Here is a 26,567-nt window from a genome sequence, read left to right on the forward strand (position 1 = left end):
ACTACTGCAGTTGTCAGAAATCTAAAATAATCGCGACGGCTTGAAATATCCAGCAGGTTAGGCAGCGTCCCTTGAGAGACAAAAATCTGAGTTAACACTAAAGGTTGATGATTTTTCATCTGAACTGTCCAACCTTTCCTGCCTATTAGAACTGCACAATACTAATGAAAGATAACCCAAATTTATTCTCTCTCAACTCTTGCTAACTGACTTGCTGGGTATTTGTGTTGCTGTTTTTCTTTAAATAGTTGTAGGAATATAGTCCCAAATTGCATTTTGGGCCATTGTTTATCTTTTGCAATATCTGAAATTTAGTGAGTGCATTTTTAGTGAAGATAGTTTTCTGCCCAAAATGCAGGATGTAGTATATTGTTCTGTTTAATAAAAGTCAATCTTCTAAGCATATTTATCTTCAAAATAGCTTTCGCCTAACATGATCTTTCCTTGTGATTGTGCACAGGCCATGGAGTTACAGATAAAAAAGCAATTCCAAGACACGTGTAAAGTCCAAACAAAGCAGTACAAAGCACTGAGGAACCACCAGCTGGAGGTAACTCCAAAAAGTGACCACAAGATGGTCCTAAAAGCACTTAAGGAGGAACAGACACGGAAACTGGCAATCCTGGCAGAACAGTATGAGCAAAGTATCAATGAGATGATGGCCTCGCAGGCGGTATGTGTTCCATTTTTGATATTGGTTCAGTAGAATTACATCACATTAAATATAATTTATTACAAGTGCTTTTAAGAGTCAATATCTGATCTTTGTCCTTAATCCAGTGGCTCTTTAGTGAAGTTGCTCCAGCAATTATATAAAGGTTCAAAGCTTAATTTTATTATTAAAGTATGTACTCAGAATACAGCTCTGAGATTTGTCTTCTCCAGATAGCCATAAAATACAAAAAAACCATGGAAGTTGTTGAGGGCCCCCTCCCACACAAAAAAGAAAAAGAGACAAAACTTGCAAACCCCAAACTCCACCCCCCCTCAAATTTCTCCCTCCCCCACACAAAAACTAGCAGATAGCCTACCCAGACAAGGCAGCTAAAACATCAAACCCCTAACCCCGAAGTTCCTTCCACACAAAAAAACAGCAACAGTAGCATCAAACACCCAACTCCTCCCTCACCCAAAGAAATTAACATATACCCCACCTGCCAGTTGGCAACAAGAAAGAAGATACAGAAGAACTGAAGGAGACAAATATAAACTACAGTCCACACTGAAATTACGTCTGGGAATTTTGAAAATATCCTCTGTCAGCATCGAGGAGAGCAATGGCTTAAACTCAGTCCTTCCGTGGAAACTTCATCCGCCAAGAAGCGGCCTCCTGACATCTGGCCTGACTCGGCCTTTTGACCTCCGGCCCGATCTGTTAAGGGTGACCACCGACCTGGCCTTCGCATTCACCTCGATGTTTCAATTTTCTTCAACACTTCAATCAGCAAGAAATGTGATCAGTCATGGCCCTGCACTCCCTTGTCTCGTCTCCTTTCCGGGACAGCTCATGCTAGTGGTCTTCACCTGGAATTTACTCAGGACAGCAGAGCGCTAGATCACTCGATTGAACTCCAAACTGTAGATCACAGGCTCCAACAGTTTCTGAAACACAAGTAAAAGACATAGAAAAGTCATTGAAATAATTGACTACCTGGAAGATGTTGCCTGAGAAATCATTGTTCACTGGCACCATCCTGATCAAGAACAAAGAGCTTTAAAAGACATGATGATGAACACTTAAAATGTTGTTATGCAGTGTTGGCCTTTACAAGGTGATAACAGAAAATTACTGACTACATACTAATTTGTGCAATTAATTTACCCATTTTGATGCCTTGGCCGCCATTTTTTAATAAACATAGAAAAATATAAATCTAATGTGTCTTTAAATTATTTTAGTGATGAATGGATGAAGTCTACTTAAAACAGGAATTTTAAGTTAATTTCACTCAACTCGCCCCTAGGATAAATTTCATGATTAAGTTGTAATTTAAAGTGGATAAATCACCTGGCCTAGGTGGAATGCATTCTCGCTTAATGATGGAAGTTACGATGAAAATACTAGACCTATTTGAGCATAACCTTTCAAACATCTGTAGATAAGAAGCAATGCTTGTGGACGAAGAAGTGCAGATGTTGCTCCCTTGCCCAAGGAGGTTGTATTGACAAACCCAGCAAATGTGGGCTGTATTCCGATGATGTTGCATTTGTCAGTTTACAGAAGGCTTTTGATAATGAACCATTGAATAAAGGGGGCAGAGCCGCATAGATAGAAAATTGATAGGTAACAGGAAACATGACAGAAGGAAAGGGGGCTGCTTTGCATTTCAGAAGGCAGTATGCAGTGGTATCCTTTGGTGGGTGGGGATCGGTACTTTGTTGGGATTTGATATAACAAAGCGCGGTAGTGCAATAAACGTTATAGTAGTAGATTTCAAGTAAATACACGAGCTGGGGAATGGGTGGTCAAAGGAGAGATGAAATTTGCAACAGTGAAGTGCAATATGTTACAATATAAGTGCAATATGTTGATAGGAAGAACAAGAAAAGGTAAGAGGCTACATGAGGTAGTTCTCAAAAAGGCAGTTGAAAGGTGTTTCTGTAGTTGCAAGAAAAAGTTTGCGAACCCTTTGTAATTAACTAGCTTTCTGCATTAATTACTCAAAATGCATTCTGACCTTCATCTAAGTCGCAATAATACACAAAAACAATCTATCTAAACTAATAACACACAAACAATTGTACTTTCATGTCTTTATTGAACATATTGTTTAATCATTCACAATCCAGGCTGGAAAAAGTATGTGAACCCTTGTATTTAATAACTGGTAGAATCTCCTGGGGCAGCAGTAACTCCACCAATCATTTTCTGTAGCTGCAGATCAGACTTGCACAAGGGTGAGGAGGAATCTTAGACCATTCCTCCATATAAAACTGTTTCAGTTCATCAATATTTCTGGGGTACCTTGTATGAACAGCCCTCTTCAGGTCATGCCACAGCATCTCAATTGGGTTAAGGTCTGTACTCTGAGTTGGCCGTTCCAAAACATACATTTTCTTCTTTTTAAACTATTCTGTTGTGGATTTACTCTTGTGTTTTGGATCATTGTCTTGTTGCATCATCAAACTTCTATTAAGCTTTAGATGACAAACCACTATCCTGACATTCTCCTGTAAAGTGTCTTGATTCAATTTTGAATTCATTGTTCCCTCAACAATTGCAAGTTGGCCAGGCTCTGTGGCAGCAAAGCAGCCCCAAGCCATGATGCTTCTTCTACCATGCTTCACAGTTGGGATGAGGTTTTGGTGTTGGTGTGCAGTGCCTTTATTTCTCCAAGCATGGTGGTACGCATTTCTGCCAAAAAAGGTCAACTTTTGTCTCACCTGTCCACAGAACATTGTCTCAGAAGCACTGCTGAACATCCAGGTGGTCTTTTGTAAACTTGAGATGTGCAGCAATGTTTTTTTTTGTAGAGCAGTTGTTTCCTCTAGTGTCCTTCCATGAATACATTTCTTTGTTCATTGTTTTTCTTATAGTGGAGACATGAATAGAGACTTTAGCAAGTTCTAGAGATTTTTGCAGGTCTTTTGCTGTTACCCTTAGATTCTTTCTCAACTCCTTCAGCATTGCACATTGTGCTCTTGGTGTGATCTTAGCAGTGCACCCACTCCTAGGGAGAGTAGCAACGGTACTGAATTTCCTCCATTTGCAGACAATTTCTTTGACTGTGCACTGATGAACACACAGGTCTTGTATGCTTTTGTAGCCTTTTCTAGCTTCATGCATTTCTGCAATTCTTCATCTAAGGTCCTCAAAATTCTTTTGATTGGAGCATGGTGCACATAGATCTTTCTTGAGAAAAGCAGGCTCTGTCAGCAACCTGACTTTGTGTGCCTTTTTTTATAGGGCAGGGCACCTCTACAACCCACACCTTCAATCTCATCTCATTGATTAGAATACCAGACTCCAAATGGCTTTTGTAGAAGGCATTACCCAGAGGTTCACAAACGTTTTTGAACCTAAACTGATTTAAATGGTGTACTCAGTATTGATGAGAAGTCCAACTGTTGGTGTGTTATTAATTTAAGCAGATTGTGTTTGTCCATTATTGTGACTTAGATGAAGATCAGACGACATTTTATGAGTGAATCATGTGGAAAACCAGGTAATTGCAAATGGTTCACAAATTGTTTTTGCAACTGTATGTGCTTAAATTGTTGGCTGGGCATATGTGGTGCTGAGCATCATAAATGGAGCCATAAAAATGTCAGAGCAAGCGGAAGTCAATGTGAAACTGATGTGGAGTATTTTGTTTGATTTTAGGCATCACACCTTAGGAAAGATGAATGCTCCAGAGAAGGTAGAGGAAAGATTTGTTGAATATTTGCAGTAATAAGGGACTTTTGCAACATGAACAAACTACATAGATGGAAATGATTGAAATTAGATCTGGTAGAGGAATTTAAACTCATGAAGTGATACAGAGTAACAATTTCCTGTAAAGGAACTCGAAAGTAAAATGAAGGTGATTAGAAAAAAGGGGGCTTGGGAAAACAAACTACACAGCAGGTGGTTGGAATTTAGAATGTACTGTCAGGAGAAAGAGATGAGATAGATTTAGATGTGCAAGTGAAAGAGAATTGCCTCGCTACTTGAATGGAAAAGAAAAGTTGAAAAGGAATGCGAGGAGAGGACAGATCTAGGAGGAGCTAGATGACTCTTGTGTGCCGTCATAGACTATTAAGTTAAATATCTGTACTCTGTGTTATAATTTTTGTGATCCTCTGAAATCAGAGAGTCTGCCCCAATACTGTATTATTATTTATGTGCCTCAGCAATAATTCAGTGCAGATTAATGAGCTTCTTAGTTTATGTTACTTCAATAGTCAAAAGTCTGCCTTTGATAATGGCTTCTGGATTTGCCCCAATCTCCCTAGAGATCTAATCTACTAATGAGGTTGAAACCAAATTTATCTTGTTCTAGAAATTTATGGAGGAGTGCAGTGATATTGACTTATTTTTGTTTTAAATAGTTACGACTAGATGAGGCTCAGGAAGCAGAGTGCCAAGCCCTGAAACATCAGCTTCAGCAGGAAATGGAGCTTCTCAATGCCTACCAGAGTAAAATTAAAATGCAAACTGAAGCACAGCATGAGCGAGAGCTTCAGAAACTGGAGCAATTGGTGTCATTGCGCAGAGCACGTCTTGAACAAAAGGTCAGTTTAAATCAAAATTATAGTAGCAATTTAACAAATGCTTTATTAATCAATGTAGACGAATTCATCTTTATGAAATGTTATAATTTTAAAATATTTTTTGTGCATTAAACGGCGCTGCAAGATTGATTAGATTCTCGATAAGCAGAAGCTTGCCATAGCTTCAGAGAGCGAGGCTCTATGATTCTGTGTGAAACTATGTCATTATTCCCTAGACTATTATGTGAATAATGACAATTTGGGTTATGTACTTAATAGCTTCATGGAGCTTAACAAAAAAAAGATTAAATTTGGATTCTGAAAAATTCACCACTGAGCATCTATGTTAAGGAAAATGTAAAGCATCAGTGTTTAAACACTGAAGGGAAAGGGGAAGAAGAGCTACACTGGTGTTAGGGGAACGAACAGGAGGTTCTGTGGGTGAGAACAAGATTCCCGGTTGTATGTTGCCTCCTGGGTGCAGGATATCTTCAATCGAGTCCTCAGCATCCTTAATGGGAGGGTGAACAGCCAGAAGTTGTGGTCCAGTGATATGTGTTAGTGACGAGGTTCTGCATAAGGACTTGGGTGCTAAGTTAAAGGGCAGGACCTCTGGGGCTGTGATCTCAGGATTGCTACCCGTGCCGCATGCTAGTGAGGCTAGAACTAGGAAGATTATACAGTTTAATATGTGGCCAAGGAGTTGGTGTAGGAGGGAGGGCATAAGAATTTTGGATCACTGGGTTCTCTTCCAGGGAAGGAGGGACGTGTACAGAAGTTGTATACAGACCCTAAAACTGTAGTAAGGATGTGGCCGACAAATTACGCCGGGAGAAAGAAAATGTATGCCAAAAGGGCAATGTTACAATAGTTACGGGTGACTTCAATATACAGGTAGATTGGGAAAATCAGGTTAGTGCTGGATTACAGGAGGGGGAATTTCTGGAGTGTCTATGAGATGGCTTTTTAGAGCAGCTCGTGGTTGAGCCCACTGGAGGATCAGCTATTCTGCATTGGGTGTTGTGCAATGAACCAGAATTAATTAGAGATCTTAACATACATAGAAAAGAGAATAATACAGCACAGTACAGGCCCTTTGGCCCACAATGTTGTGCGGACCCTCAAACCCTGCCTCCCATATAAGCCCCCACCGTAAGTTCCTCCATATACTTGTCTAGTAGTCTCTCAAACTTTACTAGTGTATCTGCCTCCACCACTGACACAGGCAGTGCATTCCATGCACCAACCACTCTCTGAGTAAAAAAAACCTTCCTCTAATATCCCCCTTGAACTTCCTACCCCTTACCTTAAAGCCATATCCTCTTGTACTGAGCAGTGGTGCCCTGGGGAAGAGGCGCTGGCTATCCACTCTATCTATTCCTGTTATTATCTTGTCTCCTCTCATCCTCCTTCTCTCCAAAGAGTAAAGCCCTAGCTCCCTTAATCTCTGATCATAATGCATACTCTCTAAACCAGGCAGCATTCTGGTAAATCTCCTCTGTACCCTTTCCAATGCTTCCACATCCTTCCTATAGTGAGTCGACCAGAGGTAAGGTAAAAGAAACCCTTAGGGGAAAGTGATCATAATATGGTCAAATTCACCCTGAAATATGAGAAGGAGAAACGCAAGTCAGATATGTCAGTATTAAAGTGGAGTTAAGAGAATAACAGATCCATGAGAGAGGAGTTGGCCAGAAGTGATTGAAAAAGAACTCTGACAGGGATGATGGCAGAGCAGCAATGGCTGGAATTTCTGGAAACAATTCTGAAGGCACAGGATATATACATCCCAAAGAGGAAGAAGTGTTCTAAAGGCAAGATGACGCAACCATGGCTGTCAAGAGGTTAAAGCCAACATAAAAGCCAAATACAATAGGGCAAAAGTTTGTGGGAAGTTAGAGGATTGGGAAGTTTTTAAAAACCAACAGAAAGCAACTTGAAATGTTATTAAGAAGGTAAAGGTGGAATACGAAAGTAAGCTAGCCAGTAATATTAAACAGCATACCAGAAGTTCTTTCCGATACATAAAGTCTAAAAGAGAGGTGAGAGTGGATATCGCACCACTGGAAAACGATGCTGGCGAAGTTGTAATGGGGGACAAGGAAATGACAGGTGAACTGAATAAGTACTTTGCGTCAGTTTTCACTGTGGAAGACGCTGGCAGTATGGTGGAAGTTCCAGGAGTCAGGGGTCACAAAGTGTCTGAAGTTACCATAACTGGACAGAAGCTTCTTGGGAAACTGAAAGGTATGAAGGTAGACCAGTCACCTGGACCAGATGGTGTACATCCCAGGGTTCTGAAAGAGGTGACAGAAGAGATTGTGGAGACATTAGTAATGATCTTCCAAGAATCACTAGATTCTGGAATGGTTCCAGAGGAATGGAAAATTGCAAATGTCACTCCACTCGTGAAGAAGGGAGAGAGGCAGAAGAAAAAAATCTTTAGGCCAGTTAGTCTGACCTCCGTATTGGAGTCGCTTATTAAGGATGAGGTCTCGGTATTTGGAGGCACTTGATAAAAAAGGTTGTAGCCAGCATTGTTTCCTCAAGGGAAAATCTTGCCTGACAAATCTGTTGCAATTCTTTGAAGAAATAACAAACAGGATAGACAAAGGAGATTTGGTTGACATTGTGTACTTGGATTTTCAGAAGGCCTTTGACCTGGTGCCACACATGAGGTTGCTTAACAAGCTACAAGCCCATGGAATTACAGGAAAGGTTCTAGCTTGGATAAAGCAGTGGCTGATTGGCAAGAGGCAGAGGGTAGGGATGAAAGGAACCTTTTCAGGCTGGCTGCTGGTGAATTGTGTATTCCACGGGGGTCTGTGTTGAGACCAATTCTTTTTACATTATATGTCAATGATTTGGATGATGGAAGTTTGCAGATGATACGAAGGTAGGTGGAGGGGCAGGTAGTTTTGAGGAAGTAGAGAGGCTACAGGAGGAATTAGACATAATAGGAGAAAGGACAAAGAAGTGGCAGATGGAATACAGAGTCAGCAAGTGTATGGTCATGCACTTTGGTAGAAGAAAAGAAAGGGTTGACTATTTTCTAAATGGAGAGAAACTACAAAAAAAAAACTGAGGTGCAAAGGGACTTGGGAGTCCTTGTGCAGGATTTCCTAAAGGGTACTTTTCAGGTTGAGTCTGTGGTGAGGAAGGCAAATGCAATGTTAGCATTCATTTCAAGTGGACTAGAATATAAAAGCAAGGTTATAATATTGAAACTTCATAAAGCTCTGGTGAAGCCTCACTTGGAGTATTGTGAGCAGGTTTGGGCCCCTTATCTTAGAAAGGATGTGCAGAAACTGGAGAGGGTTCAAAGAAGGTTCACGAAAATGATTCCAGGATTGAATGGCTTGTCATATGAAGAGCATTTGATGGCTCTGGGCCTATATTCACTGAAAATCAGAAAAGTGAGGGGTGGCCTAATTGAAACCTATCGAATAGTGAAAGGTCTTAATGGAGAGGATGTTTCCTATGGTGAGAGAATCTAAGACCAGAGGACATGGCCTTAGAATAGAGGGCGTCCTTTTAGGATGGAGAAGAGGAGGAATTTCTTTTCAGAGGGTAGTGAATCTGTGGAATTCTTTGCCTCAGGCAGCTGTTGAAGTCACGTCTTTATGTATACTTAAAGCAGAGGTTGATAGATGCTTAATTGGTTAGGGTGGGCATTAAGGGATACAGGGAGAAGGCAGGAGATTTGGTCTGAGAGGAAAATTGGATCAGCCATGATGAAATGGTGGAGCAAAGGCGATGAGCCAAATGGCCTAATTCTGCTCCTATATCTTATGGTCTTATAATAATTATATACTTGGTTATTTCAAGATTGAAGAGGAACTTGCTGCACTTCAGAAAGAACGGACTGAGAGGATACGAAACTTAATGGAAAAGCGAGAGCGTGAACTTGAAAACTTTGATATGGAAACCCTCAGACTTGGGTTTGGAAATCTTGTTACGCCGGACTTTCCGAAGGAAGACTATAGATGAAAAACTATGCCATAATCTTGCCCGGGTATCTTAATCATGGGCTCACTTAGTGAGGGCAGACATCACCTCTGGACTAGTGCCTGTACAGTCCTTAAATTTCCTTGTAATCAGGGCCCCATTGTTAATGTTGAAAAGAACACTGACCATTTGTTGGTCACCTTTTAAAATGACACAGTATTGATATATGTGCAATCATACTTTTTGTGAAATTGGAAAGCAGGATGTACATTGCTTATCATGCATTACAAATAATTTGTAAATCTGTGCAGAAAGACAAATGTTATTATCTGCAGCCTTATCTTACTCGCTGCTAGCTTTCTTTTGGTATTTATTCATCAGGAAATTTTATTAAGATTGAATAATTTGATACAAAAATTTGATGTACATGTTGATCATACAAAGTGCTTCTGGGAAATATATAAGAGTTTTAAAACATGCTGGCAAGGGTATCCTGACCCAGTGTTATATATATAAATATATAAATAAATCATTTTCTGCTGTGGCAGAGGATGTGCATACTGTATGTGAATCCTGGGACCCAAGTAGCACAATAGGGCCAAGGCACTATCACACATATTGTATAGATGGAAATCAAGAGAGCTTTTACTTATTTTCATAAAGTATTTTAATGTTCCTCAAATTAATTTTTAAATATTTTTTTGTTTAGAGTATGGAGGCAAATCTGGTTTTCAGTGGGATCTTTTAATGGAATTTTCCATCTAAATCATAAATACCAAATCATAAATGTTGCTTAGTCATACTACAAGCTGTGTATTTTCTTACGGACAAACGAGTAAGATGCTTTACTATTGCATGCACCCCATTTTTTTCAGGTAAAATAGCATGACTGTCAAGGCAAAAGCTTTTAATCATATTTGTAAATAAAAGTGCTCATCACAATTTGTTGTGTTTTTTTAGCCAGTTGTACTAAAGTCTGCAATCCTTTTCTTTTCAGCTTCAAGTGTTGTGGAAGTGTTGAATGGGAACCCTTTATGAGCTAATTCTATTATCAAAATACTTGAAATGTTTGAATTTTAATTAAGCACATCATTGTTACTCAGATTTGGCATAGTTTTGCAGTGCTGTGTCTTGAAGATTGTGTGGCCCTTCATATGACTTAGCCCAATGGGATTAAGGGGAGAGAAACTTTCATTTTTGTATTATTGAAGCAACACGCACCCATGTTGATGTCACTGATGTTGTCTGGTCCCACAGGGGGAAAATGATTGTCTTCTGGATCCACAGCTGGTTAAGAGCTTGGTACATATGATTAATTCTGGGTCCCCTGTCCTACTTTGTGCATCGTGGCAAAATTTAAGTGGTTTAAATTGGAAAAACATTTTAAATGGCCTTTCCTGAAATAAACGTGCAATTTCTGCAGCTTTAATTGGTCTAATCAGTCTCAATCTGGTTTCTATTGGAGCTGAGAATTTTTCAAAACTTGCAAGTTGTTCTTAAGCCTGTGTGTGTGTGTGACATTAATGAAATTTTGAAGTATTTTGGACTGTGAACTTGTGCAAACCAAGTTTGGGGTCATTTCATCTATTGAGAGTGAAAATATCACTTTCCAACTATTCCCACCTTCACTTCCAGCCAACTGAACTATATTGTTTCTTCTACCACCTTCCAAGATTTAACAATTGTAACAATCAAAATAATCGCATTTAACTGGAGCTTATCTATAATTCATTTCTGATTAAATGCCAATAATCATCGTAGTGTATCACTGAAATGTTGGCAATCATCAGTCAGTTTATTGGATCAGAAAACCATGAATTATGGACTGTTGTCTTTGAAAAGAGGATTGAAGAATTCTCCCAGATTTCAGATTTTTACTTGGTTCTTTCCAAGAGAACTAATCACAAACATTTACCAATCACAAAATATTGAGGTAAATGTTAGTATTGAAACAAGCCATTCACATAAATTACTCCATGTTAACTTCTACAGGCTATCGGATGCTCTTTAATTCTTTTCCTTTAAATCGACCAGCAGTGACCTTTCTCTCTCAATTTCATCTCCAGCCTCCCAATAAAGCCTTCAATATCATCCTCTTCAGCCATCCCCTCTGATTCCACATTCCTAACACACTGGAGAAAGAAACTTCTATTGAATTGTGTATTGGAACTGTGGCCTCCAATTGTGCTTTACCCCACAAATGGAGATCCTGTCTTAACATCTTTCATCATTATAATGACCCCTATTTAACCTTAAGAGTTCATTCCTTCCTCGTGTACACCTCCCTGTTTCTGTTTTCATGGTTATAAATAATTTCTGCACCCTCTCCGTTATCCATATACATTACTTTTGATATGGTGACCAGAACTTCTTTGGCATCATTAGCAAAGTCAGCATTTATTGCTCATCCTCTATTGCCCTCAAGATGGAAGTGTCCTAATGCACTGTTGACAGCAAGTAGGGAAACAAACCCAGTGAAAAAGAAGGAGCAGTGATTATTATAATTTCAAGGCAGGACCATGTGTGACTCGAGTCGCCATTTGGCCAGCTTTGTCCATGCCAGCCATAAACATTAAATGCTTCCTACAAATTATGAGAATACTTGACTCCAGCCCCAACCCGGAAAAGTGTTAAAGATTCTCGCCATCCTCTGATTAAAACAATAATTCTGTTCTCCATTTCCACCTTAAATCTAAGTCTATTGATTGTAAATGCCTCTGCTAAGGGAAAAGTTTCTCCTGATTTGCCTATTAATATCCATCCTAATGTAGTAAACTTGGAAAGGAATCTGAAGGCTTGGAGTTTCCATGAATCATCTGCCATTATCCACCTTGGTGGTAAAAATCAGCAAGTTTTATTACTGGATTTTATTTTGAAATACAGTACAGTAGCAGCCCAGTGAGTCTGTGCTGCTCAATTACACCCAATTAGCACTGACATATGTCATAAAATTTGTTTGTGGCAGCAGCAAGATGTGAAATAATTACTGTAAGTTACAATATATGAGAAAATAAATTTTTGGTAGCAAATTGCAGCAAGCTCCAGTCCTTGTTTGCGCAATTTTAGCCATGACCAACCTCTCAAAGCAGGTTTAGTCCATGTTTATGCCACAGTCTTGGCAACTGTAGTGCATTTTGTGAATTGTGTGCCCAGTATCCATGTTCCTCTTATTCTTCGGTTGTCCATCGAAATCTGATGACAACATCCACTCCTTTAACGGTGAGATCTTTGATGACTATACAGTCCTACCCTGGACCCACAAGCTCTATTGCAGGTGGGACATGTATATGTGGTAGTGGTGGCAACCATGGTTGCATTTCTCCTGGCTCTCTTCTGCTGCCTTCTGGTTGTTCTTTCCATCTCCAGAATACAAACCCCGTCCCTACACAGCTGTTACCAAGTGGTACGGTCAGCAGCAAGCTCCTCCAGGTCCTCGGGTCTGATCTTGCACTTCCTTAAAGCATTCTTCATCTGATCCTTATAGCGCTTCTTTGGCCCCCCAGCTGAACTTTGATCATGATGTAGCTGGCCGTATAACACTCTGCGGGGTAGCCGACATGGGGGCATCCTTACCACATGCCCCAGCCACTGCATCTGGCACTGGGTGATCACGGCCTCAATACTCCTGCAGTTGGTCTTTACAAGTATTTCAGTGTGAGGCACCCGCTCACACCAAGTAATTCCCAGGATGCGCTGGAGGCAGCTTGTGTGGAAGTGCTCCAAGGACGTTATGACAGAGATGAAGGGAGTGTCAGGTAAGTGAAAATTATTCTATTGCAGATAGTGAATAATCTTTGATGTGTCAAGCAGTGAGTGACTTACCCTGGAGTAGACAGTTTCTAACCTACTCATGGAGCCACCATATTTTTGTTGCACTTTGGTTAATAGCAACCCTTCAGATTGTTGAAGGTGCGGATTTGACAATGCTAATACCACCAAATATTGAGGATGGTTGACTCGACTTTCTTCATTGGCTGATGCTATTGTGACACAAATGTTGCCACTTACCAGCCCATTCTTGCATGTTTTTAAGCCTTGCTGAATGGAGATGTGGACTTCTTCAGTTGCTGAGGAGTTGCAGAAGGAATTGAACTTTGGTCACCTTATTGGTAAAGATTTTGAAACTGGTTGGGTCCAGAATCTATCCTGGAGAGCTCTTAAACATGCTGGGTATGGCATGATTCGTCTCCAACATACAGAACCAGCTCTTTTGACATAAACATAGAAAATAGGTGCAGGAGTAGGCCATTCGGCCCTTCAAGCCTGCACCGCCATTCAGTATGATCATGGCTGATCATCCAACTCAGAACCCTGTACCAGCCTTCCCCCCCATACCCCCTGATCCCTTTAGACACGAGGGCCATATCTAACTCCCTCTTAAATATAGCCAATGAACTGGCCTCAACTGTTTCCTGTGGCAGAGAATTCCACAAATTCATCACTCTGTCTGTGAAGAAGTTTTTCCTAATCTTGGTCCTAAAAGGCTTCCCCTTTATCCTCAAACTGTGACCCCTCGTTCTGGACTTCCCCAACATGGGGAACAATCTTCCTGCATCTAGCCTGTCCAATCCCTTTAGGATTTTATATGTTTCAATAAGATCCCCCCTCAATCTTCTAAATTCCAACAATTATAAGCCTAGTCAATTCAGTCTTTCATCATATGAAAGTCCTGCCATCCCAGGAATCAATCTGGTGAACCTTTTTTGTACTCTCTCTATGGCAAGGATGTTTTTCCTCAGATTAGGGGACCAAAACTGCACACGATACTCCAGGTGTGGTCTCACCAAGGCCTTGTACAACAGCAGTAGTACATCCCTGCTCCTGTACTCAAATCCTCTTGCTATGAATGCCAGCATACCATTCACCTTTTTCACCGCCTGCTGTACCTGCATGCCCACTTTCAATGACTGGTGTATAATGACACCCAGGTCTCGTTGCACCTCCCCTTTTCCTAATCACTGTTGTGGTAGATGCCTGTTGACTTCAGATTTAACAGCACCACTTTTTTGTAAATGCTGTAAGAAATAGAGGGACAACCCTTTCTGCTATAAGAGAAAGGGACAACCTTTTTTCCTAGGGTGGAAATGGCTAAGGCGAGAAGGCATCATTTTAAGGTGATTGGAGGAAAGTATAGAGGGAGGTTTTTTCGCTCAGAGTGCAATGCATAGAACGCACTGCCAGGGGTGGTGGTGGAGGTAGATACATTAGGGACATTTAAGAGACTCTTAGATAAACACAGAGATGAAAGAAAAATGGAAGGCTATGCAGGAGGGAAGGTTTAGATTGATCTTGGAGTAGGTTAAAAGGCTAGCACAACATTGTGGGTCAAAGGGTCTGTTTATTTGCTGATTAGACCAGCAACAATGAAGGTCTGCTGATATATTTCTGAGTTAGGATAGCAGTGTGATTTCAAAGGTTAATTTATTATCAAAGTATGTTTGCAGTATACGACTGAGAATTTTCTTCTCTTAGATGGACATGGAACCAAGAAAAACGTGGAAGTCAGTTCAGAGAGAGACAGAAACCTCACCTCCTCCCCATACCCCTCTCCTCGCACAAAATGCCACAAGATTTGGAAGAAAGCCCGCAAATTGGTGATGTTGCTATATGCCTTGTTTTCCTCCATGTTAGAAGATTGAGGAGGGGCTGTTGGCAGTACCTTAAGAAAGCATTTTGTAGATGCTACCTACTGCAGCCACTGTGCATTGTGGTGAAATGAATGTTTAGGTTGGCTGATGGTGTACCAGTCACGCAGGCTCTTGAGAGTTGTTGGGAATTGAATGATTCTGGGAAGGTGGAAAGTACTCCATCTTACTCCTGACTTGTGTCTCGTAGTTGATGGAAAGGTTGGGTTTCAGGGGTAAGATGCTCAACTGCTGACCTGTTTCCCTGCAGTAAAAGTACTTGTGGTTGATCTAGTTGAGTTTCTAGTCACCAGTAACCCATAAGATACTGAGTACGGGAGACTCAATTATTGTGATGTTATTTAAAAATAGAGGGTAGTTAGTTCAGACTCCTGTTGATGAACTTCATGGTGTGAATATTACTTGCTAATTTTCAGCCCATAACTGAATGTTAGTGTAGATCTCGCTGCATTTGCTGAGAAATGATGTAATCTTCAGTGAAGCCCTTGCATCCACTGACACATCATCCACTATGCTGCTGACTTAAGTAGACTAGGTAATTGTTTTAATACAAGTAACTGCAGATACTGGAAATATGAAATTATACAAAAAATGCTGCTGGTAACTGAGCTGTTCAGGCAGCATCTAAGGAAAGTGAAATTTAATTCCCAAGGGTTGAAGACCTTTTGTCAGAATTGGGAGAGGATGAACAGGACAAGGCAAGCATCTCTGATAGTGTTAATACTACAGTTGCCATGGGGATAAGTAATGGAGGTCAAGTTGTTTCATTACTGTAGGCATTTGGAGAGAAAATGAGCTGAAGGCAGTTATAGTGAGAATGCAAACAAAATGGTGCACCACAGTAGTGTGGTGGTTAGTGTGACACTATTACAGCTCGGGTGTCAGAGTTTAATTCCGCTGCCATCTGTAAGGAGTTTGTACGTTCCCCCTGTGACCATGTGGGTTTCCTCCCACAGTCCAAAGCAGTACTGCTTAGTAGGTTAATTGGTCATTGTAAAATTCCTGTGATTAGGCTAGTGTTAAAAAGGGGGGATTGCCGGGGGGGGGGCACAGTTCATTGGATTGGAAGGGCCTGTTTTGCATTCTTATCTATTGAGAGATAGAGTACATAGCTGGCAGAAGTACCAAGCAGGTGAGGTGTGCAGCCAGAGAGAGGGGAAAGCTGAGCCAATATTGCAGATAGATATCTTGCAACAGATAGTTGGTTGTGTGAGGGGAAAGTGTGTTATCTGAAGTTGAAGAATTCCGTATTGAGTTGAAAAGGCTACAATGTTCCAAGATTAAGTAGTTCTTCCACCTTGGACTTTGGCTTCGTGCACAAGCATAAAGGCTAGAGTGGGATGGGGATTAAGCACAAGTGAGCTCCTTCTCTCTGCCAAATATGAGAGCTCTGCAAAATGGTATCCTAATCAGATGGGCTTGACCAGATGGTATAAGATTTCATGGTTGCTCTTGCAGAACTAGTCTGGCAGACGAGACTTGGACATCTTGGGCAGTGAAGCCCACCCAATGCAGACATGCACTCGATATCAGTTTTTTTTAGTATCACTCCCTTCTGTTTGAATGCTGTCTCTACTGGGCCAGGACAGACCAAGGATTTGTGATGGAGGAGGATGGCATTGTGTCTGTTAAGGAATGACTCTGCAAGTATGAATCAGGCTGTTAAGAGAACATGAAGAAAGTATGCCCAGTTTAGTGACTTATGTGGATATGCCTTCTGAAGTTGACTGGCTAAGGGCAACTTAACCATGGCCGAGTTTGGTGTCTTTCTCTGCTTTAGTGTAGTGGGTATATTAAAGCTATGTACTTTCCTAGCCCTTTTCAGACAGTAGGTCCAGAATCTCTCAGCCTGAATCAGAAAAAATGGCAGACTTCTTCCCTGTAGGAGGACATCAGTAAAGGAGATGAGTACTTAATGATAGGTAGCTTTGCCTTCATTACCCTAACAAAACTTGATCCCATCTCGTACAAGTCACGTTACAGATATGAGCACTCAGTACCAAGAAAGGAATTTTAAAAAAAATTACACGGGCAAGTTTCGGGAACTATGTAACCTTAGCTATACTTGCAGTACATTTTCAGATTACAACAGCAGTATTTTTGCATTTGTGAAGGAGACCAAAACCTGCCTGGGCTTCACACGATGGTAACACACAAATTGCTGGAGGAATCAGCAGGCCAGGCAGTATCGGTGGAAAAGAGTAAACAGTCAACTTTTCAGGCCAAGACCCATCAGTCTCAGCCTGAAATGTCAACTGTACTCTTTTCCATAGATGCTGTGTTCCCCCAGTATTTTGTGCATTTTGCTTGGATTTCCAGCATCTGCAGATTTTCTTGTGTCTTGCCGATCAGTCTGAGAGAAATAGCTTTTCTGTTTCTAATATGGAGGTCTTCCACAAGCAACACTTAAGGACTTGCTTATTATCAGAAACTTGAAGTTTCGATTGTATAATATGGTAATGTACCAAGTTCAGAGGAGGTTCAGTGCCATCACCCTGCAGTAGGTTTCTTTGGAGCTACAGTAAGAGGTCAGAATGAATGTGGCATGCAAACAGGTATTCAGGGTCACATTTCAAACCATGAAAAGGAAGTTCAATTCATTGCTGTACATTAAACAAGGAGGTATTGTGAACTTATTCACCATTACAAAAGGTCTGGAAAAACAAATTAGTGTCTTTAACCTGTGAATGAACTAGTAAGTACAGAGACAAGACCATTTTCATCCACTGATGTTTTATTTCAAAGCCAAAAAAAAGTTGAGGGCTACTTCAGAAGATGTACACACAAATTACATTGGTCACAAGGAAATGTATACCTAAATTTGCAAATTTTTACTTTAGACCCAACTGTTCATATAATTTAGGTACTTTGTTATCATATTCAGTCTGGTAACAGGACCCAGCTATAGGTGAACCCAAATTATACTTTAAGGAAATCAGTAGTTTTGAATTTTCCACGTTTATCACCTGACCGGTTGGTCAATCATGGCTCATCGCACTGCAGAGGTTTGGACTGTTCATAAAACAGCCAGATGTAGCGATGAAGGCCTGAAATAAATTTGAAAAAGTTAATTAAAATTGAAGCCCTACCACAATATTAGCACAGTAAATAGGAAGTGTCTTTTTTTTTTAAACTGACATTAGTTAATCAGTTCACTTCAAAAATCATAGCAGCACCTAGAACACAGAATTAAGTTAGTAGGGTAATGGGAAACTGAAGGAAAATTTTCTCCATTGAAGGACAGCAATACATTTAAAGAGTCTGACTGAACAGCTGCCTGGACTATTCCATCAGGCTTTAGGCTGAGCTGAATTACTTTATTAAAAATTATTGTGGATGCAATGGGCTATGAGGCCACATTATGGAAGATTCAAGTTCTTAATGTACAATATATTTGTTGTTGTGACAGTACCCAGCGAAACCATAACCCACTAGACTTTTTCCTCCCTGCATTCGAACATCTCAGAATTGGAACCAACTAATGATTCTCACTTTACTAATACATGAATCATAGTCCCATCTTAACATTAAAGATTGCCTGGTGGACTTGATCATTTCAAATGGCCGTTGTTAACATTCCATCTTGTGCTGGGATTTAGGCACCAAATTAGTCATTCGATCCAACTCAAACATTTTTAATTGCCATCAAAAGAAAACAAATGTCTACTAACCAACTTTCTACATAGGACCATTTACCTCTCATCTTTTGCCCATCACTTTGAATTTGTATCCCATCACTAATAAACCTCCTACACTATGTATTCTCCAGTACAAGAACCTTTCTTTTCTGCACTTCTTAGAACTTTTATATCATTCTTGAAGTGTGGGTCTAATTCCTGGCACCACGACAACATCTAGGCTAAAAGCCTAAACAGCATTTTTATAGAAGATTCAAAATATCTCCGTTGGCCACTTCACTAGATACACCAGCTTGTTAATGCAAACATGCATTTGGCCAATCATGTGGCAGCAACTCCACGCATAAAAGCAAACAGACATGATCAAGGTTCAGTTGTTGTTCAAACCAAACATCAGAATGGGGAAGATATGTAAACCAAGTGACTTTGATCTCAATGATTATTGGTTCCAGAGGGGGTGGTTTGACTATTGCAAGCTGCTGATCTCCTGGGATTTATATGCACACTTATCTAGAGTTTACAAAAAAGGTGCAAAAACAAGAAACGGCCAATGAGTGGCAGTTCTGAGGGGAAAAACACCTTGTTAATGAGAGAGGTCAGAGGAAAATGACCAGACTGGGTCAAGCTGACAGGAAGATGACAGTAGTTCAAGTAACCATGTGATACAACTGTGGTGTTCAAAAGAGCATCTCTGAATGCACAACACGTTGAACCCTGCAGAGCACGAACATAATAAAATGGTCACTTATTACCTGTGTGGTCTTGTGTCTCTGAGAACATGTAATACTGTCAGTTATTCAACATGTCCTGCCACAGTTGTCAGCAAATAATGCAACAACATTCACTTCTGTAGGCAAAGTAGCTCAGCTCTTTTGGGGAGCTGTTGACTAAGGATTAGATTTTGTACATGGGGAACGTAAGCTAGGAGTCAACACCGCTTACTTGTATTTGGCAGAGTGTAGGAGAAGGAAAGAAGAAAAAAATGAAAAATGTTAGAAGAGCAGAGAAGACATGATTTAAAACATGTATTGGAGTTAAAGTTGGCCAAGATTCCGCTAAAAATTTAGAAAGTATGTCCAGGGTATGTATAGGAACAGGTCAAGATAAACAGTAACAATACATGTAGTAAAAAAATCACTGAACACTTCAAGCTTATTTTGCCATAAAATAACTCAGACTAATGCTATTTCACATTGTAAGTGTTATGCAATTAATCAAATTGCTGTTGCCTTATTCATCCTTTTATGACAACAACAGTGTGGGAGATGAACTACCAGCAACTTTCAGATCTGTCTCTGTATACCCATGTGAGACTCCCAACATTGCCGCTGATTTTGTGGGGAAACACCCACAAAAAAACAAGTTATGTCATCACTCCACAAAATCCAAACTGAATTTTTTCTTTCGTTCCAAATTTTGATGGTAAAATATATCAGAATTTTCCAGTTGAAGCAGTGATACCTCATTTTTGGTTCAGATTCCAAAAAATGAAATTTGTGGCACAAATATTGTATCAGTCTGGTGAATTATACAAGTGTATTATATTTCAGGATTGTTTCATATGTGGCACTGCACTGTATTAGAAGTGCACAATTGAGAGAATTTGCATTTACATTTTCTACAAAACAAACCTGAAAAGACTGAATACCTGTAACCAAAATTACTAAATTTGAGTAATGGCTCAGTTTGTACTAATCAATCTGACTTACCAGTTCCTTGAGGAGGGCAGAGCCAATATAGTCAGAAAGAATCTCTCCACTGTTCATATCATTTCCTTTCATGTTAATTACAAGAAAATGATGCCCTGCATCAGCCTGTTTGGGAAATTAACAAAGAAATAGTGTAAATGGAAAATTCTGGACATAGTTTTCAACTATATGATCCAATGAAATTTAGAAAAGGGAGGAGCAAGATCACAAATCTGACATTCTTTTTAGGAAATCAGACAGTTAAAGATGACCAAATGATCTCATTCTTGAGAAGCTGACTTGTGAAGATGGAAAGTATCCTATTTCAGTGACCTACTTCATAGAGACACAGAGCATTACAATTGGATAATCAAAGGTATGGCCTATATATTCTGTGCAGAATTCACAAATAGAAACATGGAAGCAATTCTTACTATTGCAGTATTAGGCTGTACTGGACAAATTTTGGAAGGTTTATGGAAGTGCAGAGCCCAATGAGCAGAACATATAGTTATTATCCTACACAATAAACCCATCAGTAATGAAAAGCAAACATACCTACTCCCAAAAAAAATCTGTTACTTCTCCAATCCATAAACTTCATCAACATCCTTACAGTAACATTTTTTCTTTGTGTATTTTCCAGCTGCATGTTACAAACTTGGATGTCAGCAAAGATGTTTGACTTTTTTTAAAAAAAACAGGGCCAACTTGTAAAAATACTTGAAATTTCATGAATTTATGTCATGCCAAGTTTATTTACAGAAATAGAGAGTGATATTCTTTAGGCAACACACATCAAAGTTGCTGGTGAACGCAGCAGGCCAGGCAGCATCTATAGGAAGAGGCACAGTCGACGTTTCAGGCCGAGACCCTTCGTCAGGACTAACTGAAGGAAGAGTGAGTAAGGGATTTGAAAGCTGGAGGGGGAGGGGGAGATGCAAAATGATAGGAGAAGACAGGAGGGGGAGGGATAGAGCCGAGAGCTGGACAGGTGATAGGCAAAAGGGGATACGAGAGGATCATGGGACAGGAGGTCCGGGAAGAAAGACGGGGGGGCGGGGTGACCCAGAGGATGGGCAAGAGGTATATTCAGAGGGACAGAGGGAGAAAAAGGAGAGTGAGAGAAAGAATGTGTGCATAAAAAAGAGTAACAGATGGGGTACGAGGGGGAGGTGGGGCCTAGCGGAAGTTAGAGAAGTCAATGTTCATGCCATCAGGTTGGAGGCTACCCAGACGTTGTTCCTCCAACCTGAGTGTGGCTGCATCTTTACAGTAGAGGAGGCCGTGGATAGACATGTCAGAATGGGAATGGGACGTGGAATTAAAATGTGTGGCCACTGGGAGATCCTGCTTTCTCTGGCGGACAGAGCGTAGATGTTCAGCGAAGCGGTCTCCCAGTCTGCGTCGGGTCTCACCAATATATAAAAGGCCACATCGGGAGCACCGGACGCAGTATATCACCCCAGTCGACTCACAGGTGAAGTGATGCCTCACCTGGAAGGACTGTTTGGGGCCCTGAATGGTGGTAAGGGAGGAAGTGTAAGGGCGTATGTAGCACTTGTTCCGCTTACACGGATAAGTGCCAGGAGGGAGATCAGTGGGGAGGGATGGGGGGGACGAATATATAAATTGGATTCCAGTGAATTGGGCCATCAGTTAATCGAGGTAGCCACTTATTTAGGACAACCCTTAAAGAACAAAAACTGATCGAGAAAATAGCCAGGATTCCCTTCTAGCCACTTAATTGGGACAGGAGACTGTAGCCGAATAGTTTATAACTAGTGTCAGTTGTGCGCACTTATGTGGCCATTAGAAAACACCATGCTTAGGGTGACAGTTTAAATAGCGATAGTTGCACGTGTTCAAAAAGCAGTGATTTTTGTCATTGATAGTTGGTGAAAAATATGCAGCAAGACGGTTCAGAAATGTTCTGCTCACTGCAGTTTCACATATTCAGGCTTGCAGATGCCAGAAGTAGCCAGGCCTGCTGCGTTCACCAGCAACTTTGATGTGTGTTGCTTGAATTTCCAGCATCTGCAGAATTCCTGTTGTTTGCTACTTCAAGTTAGGGACTACAAAGAATTAAGGTATCAACAATCATCTTGAATGTTACAATAAAACTGAAGATTTGGAGGATACAATTGTCAAAAGCATTCTATGAAGGCAGTCCTTTATGAGCACCAAATATTTGCACTGATTTTGTTCATTTACAGTCAATCAACAAAACATGGCAGCATACACTGGCTGAATTTCTCCATTGATAATTATAGGAACTAATACAGATTTATAGTGCAGTAGTAGTATTAGATGTGTTCTAAATTGATTTGCAATTCATTAAGGTACATAAATTGTTACTCAGTTTAATAGTAGTTTGTCATTTTTATACCTTAGCCATTTCCAAGAAACTTGAGCTAATTGGAGCAGCCACTATATTGGTCCCGATATGTCACATTTAAATAGAATCCACTGTATATCACTCCATCTTCCCTTTCCTACAAGAAATACCAAAGACATGTCCTTTCATAATTTAAATTGTGCAACATCAAGTTAAGTAAGTACAATAACTTGGCTATCGAAACAAATGACAGACTAGATAACTGCTTACAAAAAAGCAGGTTACAATTTATTGAGTAAAACTTGGAACAGGGTAAGCAAAGATGTGGGTTTAAACTATCAATAGTTAAGATTGCTTGTTTTGTTCATGTGATTTTTCTAACTACAGTAAAGGTTTTTTCTGCCTTAAGGCCACCTAATTATGCACATTTGCATACCTCTTCCTTCAGATAAGCCCATTAATTGACAATAAAAAAATACAAGCATTTCCAGCTGGACCTCAACAGCAAAAACGACAATATTAAATTGTTGAAAATAGGGAAGTGGTCCTCAAGGCTGGATAAAATGTTGGCAGATAAAGTTAGGAATCAGGGATTGCAGGATATTTTCAATTCTCTCTTTTATATTCATTCAAGCCTGTTCGGTCACTCAAGGAGATCACAGCTAATATGCAACCAATTTGTTTTCATTTCTTCATTTGTTCAGTTTGTTCATTTGAATTAACCCGGTTTGTCAGTGACCATTTACCGAATTATGTTCCAAACTTCCAATGATTATAAAGTGATTCCTCCTGGGGTGGGGGGGTGGGGGAAGACTAGCACTAAATTTTAGACTGCAACTCTGTTTCAGACTGCCTCAGGGGTAATCTTAGGAAAAACCAAATGTTTTGTTTTTGAATGTCAGATTCGTTAACTTATTGAAAATTGTCCGTTTATCTGAAATTATTTCACTCTCAGCCTGTTTCTTTAAAAACAAAATCAGAAATTGTCATTTCAATACCAACCTAAATTTTGGTGTACTCCTGCTTGGAGCATCTGGGTCAGTTAGAATCAGTGTGTAGAGCTTGTCTGGACTGCCAGCAGGCCAGTTAATGCTGACAGGACACTTCTGCACCTGCACACACAAGATAAATGGCAGCATTGACATAATGCCAGTAGCCAACCATCTGGAGAACAGGACAATACGAGTCCAAGCTCAAGTCAATTGGTGGTGGCAGTGGTGATGGCAGGAGCAGGCAAAAACCAGTGAGATTAATGGAAGGGGAACTAGGGATATGCTTGGGCATGGGCACTGCCAATTTGCGTTGCTGGAGGCAAAAAAAAAACACAAAAAGAGGGATTAAAAACCCAGAATGGAGACAATGGGCAAGGCCTCCTCTGAAGCATGTATGGAAGAGTATGCACACACCCAGGGGATGATATATTAGTACTTACGGACTGTTTAATTACCATGGAGCAGAATCTGATCTTCACTTTGCTTCCCCTTACTCGCTGGCTCAAGACCCTGCTCCTTGAAGCCTATGCCAACCGGTGTGCAATGGTGACATCACATTTGTGGAAACCACACGCAAGCAACTTCCATTCCACATTATTAAGTTCAGGACCTGGATCGTCAGGACCCTCGCAGTCAATCCCAAATAAGACAAACCCAAACTCTGCTATGATGTTGTAGCCCAGGGCATCAACTTCATTGTACTGAATGAGACATGTCACACAGAAGGGGTGGTGTAAAGAACAAGGCAGCAGCTTGTGGAAGATCAAACCAACTGAACACTATCGTCACAAAGCAAATTCACCAAGAGTATCTGGCCCTGCAGAATCAGAAAACATTTCATGATCCTGCAGTTTACTGTAACACGGAACAACATGTTACAGGCATCAATGCATTCCCCCCTTCCCCCAACTTCTGTGGCTTTGCACAAAGCCCAAAAAGACTTCTATTCCAACCTTGTAAGAAATCCTAGTCCGCATCTCAAAAGGGAGATAAATTCATCCTCTTGGGCAAGTTCAAGGGCAGGGCTGGAAGTGACATCACATTTAGCACTAACGAAGAGGCACAGTAAAGAACTAACAGGATTACTTTGATGGGAATAATCAGGAGTTTTAGGAACTAACTAACCAGTATATAAAGTACTCATGAATTAGAAGCTCCACCTTTCCACTAGGATAAAGTAACCACTTTAAAGACACCTGAAGTTAGCGGTCCAGCTGAAAACCTATAACCAGAGGAAAGATGGTGGCTGGCGAGTGCCAGATGCCCAGCCGTGACTTATTTGGGTCTTCAGGCAGCAAAAGAGCCCTCGATGCATACAACACCCAAGGTCCTACCCCATGAAGTGCCAGGAACAGGGATGAACCCATTAGGGGCAGAGACAGCCTATGCCCTCGAGAAGGAATATTTTACAGATTTCTCAACCACAGTTCTGTCCTTCACAAAACACAGTTAACAACAGTCTATGCAAACCCCTTGGAAGGTCTGAAAGAGTTAACTTTTCTTTACGCAGATGCCAAGCTCTCTGCTGACTGCCTCTAACACTTGCAGTTTGTTTTAAATCTTAACAAGGAATAACGTTATCTGACAAAGTAATTAATAATGCATCCTACTTTTTACCATCACTCTAGAACGAATGATCGTTAAGCACATGTAGAGATTAATTTTCCCCCAAAGCAGCAGCCAATTGAAGCAAAAAGACAGCTGCAGTGAAAGAAATGCCGTTGTAATGACAGCCACCATGAAGAGCATGTCGCCACCCTCCCTTTTTGCCCTCCAACTGTTAATAAACCAGTGAGCAGTAACAAACTCCAAGCGAAACGTTGTGAGCAGGCCGCGTTCATTTTCAGCAAACCGCGCCCGCAGCCACCTCACCTCACCCCACCCCCTTGTCCGGGGATTCGCGGTACCTGGGTCGGGGTCAGCACTTTGCCCAGCGTATCAATGTCCATGTTGTCATATTTGATGGCGAGGGGCTGCTCCGGCTTCTAGTTCGTGCAGGGCCAGCGTCCCGTTCCATTTCTGCAAATCCACTGGCATGTTCCTTGTGCCACTGCTGTCACTCTTCCACACTCCACCTCTGATAGACTGGACACTAGTCTCCTCAATCCTTAAAAGGCTGTGGGAGGGGTTCATTGCCCTCAAACCACCAGCCAGCCAATCACTTTGAAGATAAGTGTAAATCTTAAACACACATAAATTCACTGACTTTCTATCAGATTGGTCTTCTTACTCAGAGTTCTATGAAAGTTTAAGTCACTTAATAAAATTACTCACTGTTGGCCAATCGTTGCATTTTTACATTCCACCATAGCTACGGTTAGGGATTCAGCAGTTATGGAATTATGTGAATATAGAAAACGTCAATTCAAACAAGAAGCAGCCTTGAATTCTTAAAGTTGCAAGCAGTAATCAGGTTGAAGTTAAAATAAGAGTTTTGTAAACAAGTAATATTGTTTAGAGTGTATGGGGGTACTGGCCTCCAGCAGGGGGCTGGCTGCTCAAGAGTTATGGTTCCTGAAGTGTTGTGACCATGAGAGTTTCTTCCATGCATCCAGCAAACCTAAGGCAATGAAGGTATGTTAATAGGCCAGCATCAAACCAGGCTACTATGGCTAAGTTGATCTGCATGATTTGTGAGTGAACGCAAGAAAGCATTTATGGCCAGACTGATATAATCACCAAGCACATCAAGCTTTTAAAAGCTTCACGATCATCCAACTTCCCACTCACTTATGGTACCTTATACACCCTTTTAGTGGCTTTTATGCGGTCCTTAACTTCCCTTGCCAGCCGCAGTTGCCTGCAGCTTCCATTTGAGAACTTCTGTGGGATAACTCTATCCTGTACCTTGCGAACTATTCCCAGGAACTTGTTGTTTCTGCTCTGCTGTCATCCTTGCCAGTACCTTCCTCCAGTCCACCTGGGCAAGCTCCTCTCTCATGCCTCTGTAATTCCCTTTATTCCATTGCAATACTGATAAATTTAACTTACATCTCTCCCTCTCAGAGTGCAGTATGAATTCAATCATATTATGATCACTGCCTCCTCAGGGTTCCTTTACAGGAACATCTAGGTTATTACACAACAGCCTATCTAAGGTAGCCTCTCCCCACCCCCCCATT

At 40.8% G+C, this 26,567-nt stretch overlaps 1 protein-coding gene and 1 pseudogene across 3 annotated transcripts in view; one reads left to right on the forward strand and one right to left on the reverse strand.

Moving 5' to 3' along the window:
* taok3a (TAO kinase 3a) overlaps positions 1 to 10,569 on the forward strand; it is a 112,397-nt gene extending 101,828 nt beyond the window's left edge. For all 3 annotated transcript variants that reach the window (XM_063034545.1, XM_063034547.1, XM_063034546.1), the window contains 3 exons: positions 461 to 673; positions 5,035 to 5,217; positions 9,025 to 10,569. In XM_063034545.1, the coding sequence (XP_062890615.1) occupies positions 461 to 673; positions 5,035 to 5,217; positions 9,025 to 9,186 (558 nt within the window). In that variant the 3' untranslated portion in view covers positions 9,187 to 10,569. The remainder of the gene's footprint in view (positions 1 to 460; positions 674 to 5,034; positions 5,218 to 9,024) is intronic.
* Positions 10,570 to 17,620: 7,051 nt separating this feature from the next.
* LOC134338368 (phosphatidylethanolamine-binding protein 1-like) lies at positions 17,621 to 25,482 on the reverse strand (annotated as a pseudogene).
* Between the last annotated feature and the right edge of the window lie 1,085 nt (positions 25,483 to 26,567).

Source organism: Mobula hypostoma, chromosome 27 (assembly GCF_963921235.1).
Source record: "Mobula hypostoma chromosome 27, sMobHyp1.1, whole genome shotgun sequence".
NCBI lineage: Eukaryota > Metazoa > Chordata > Chondrichthyes > Myliobatiformes > Myliobatidae > Mobula > Mobula hypostoma.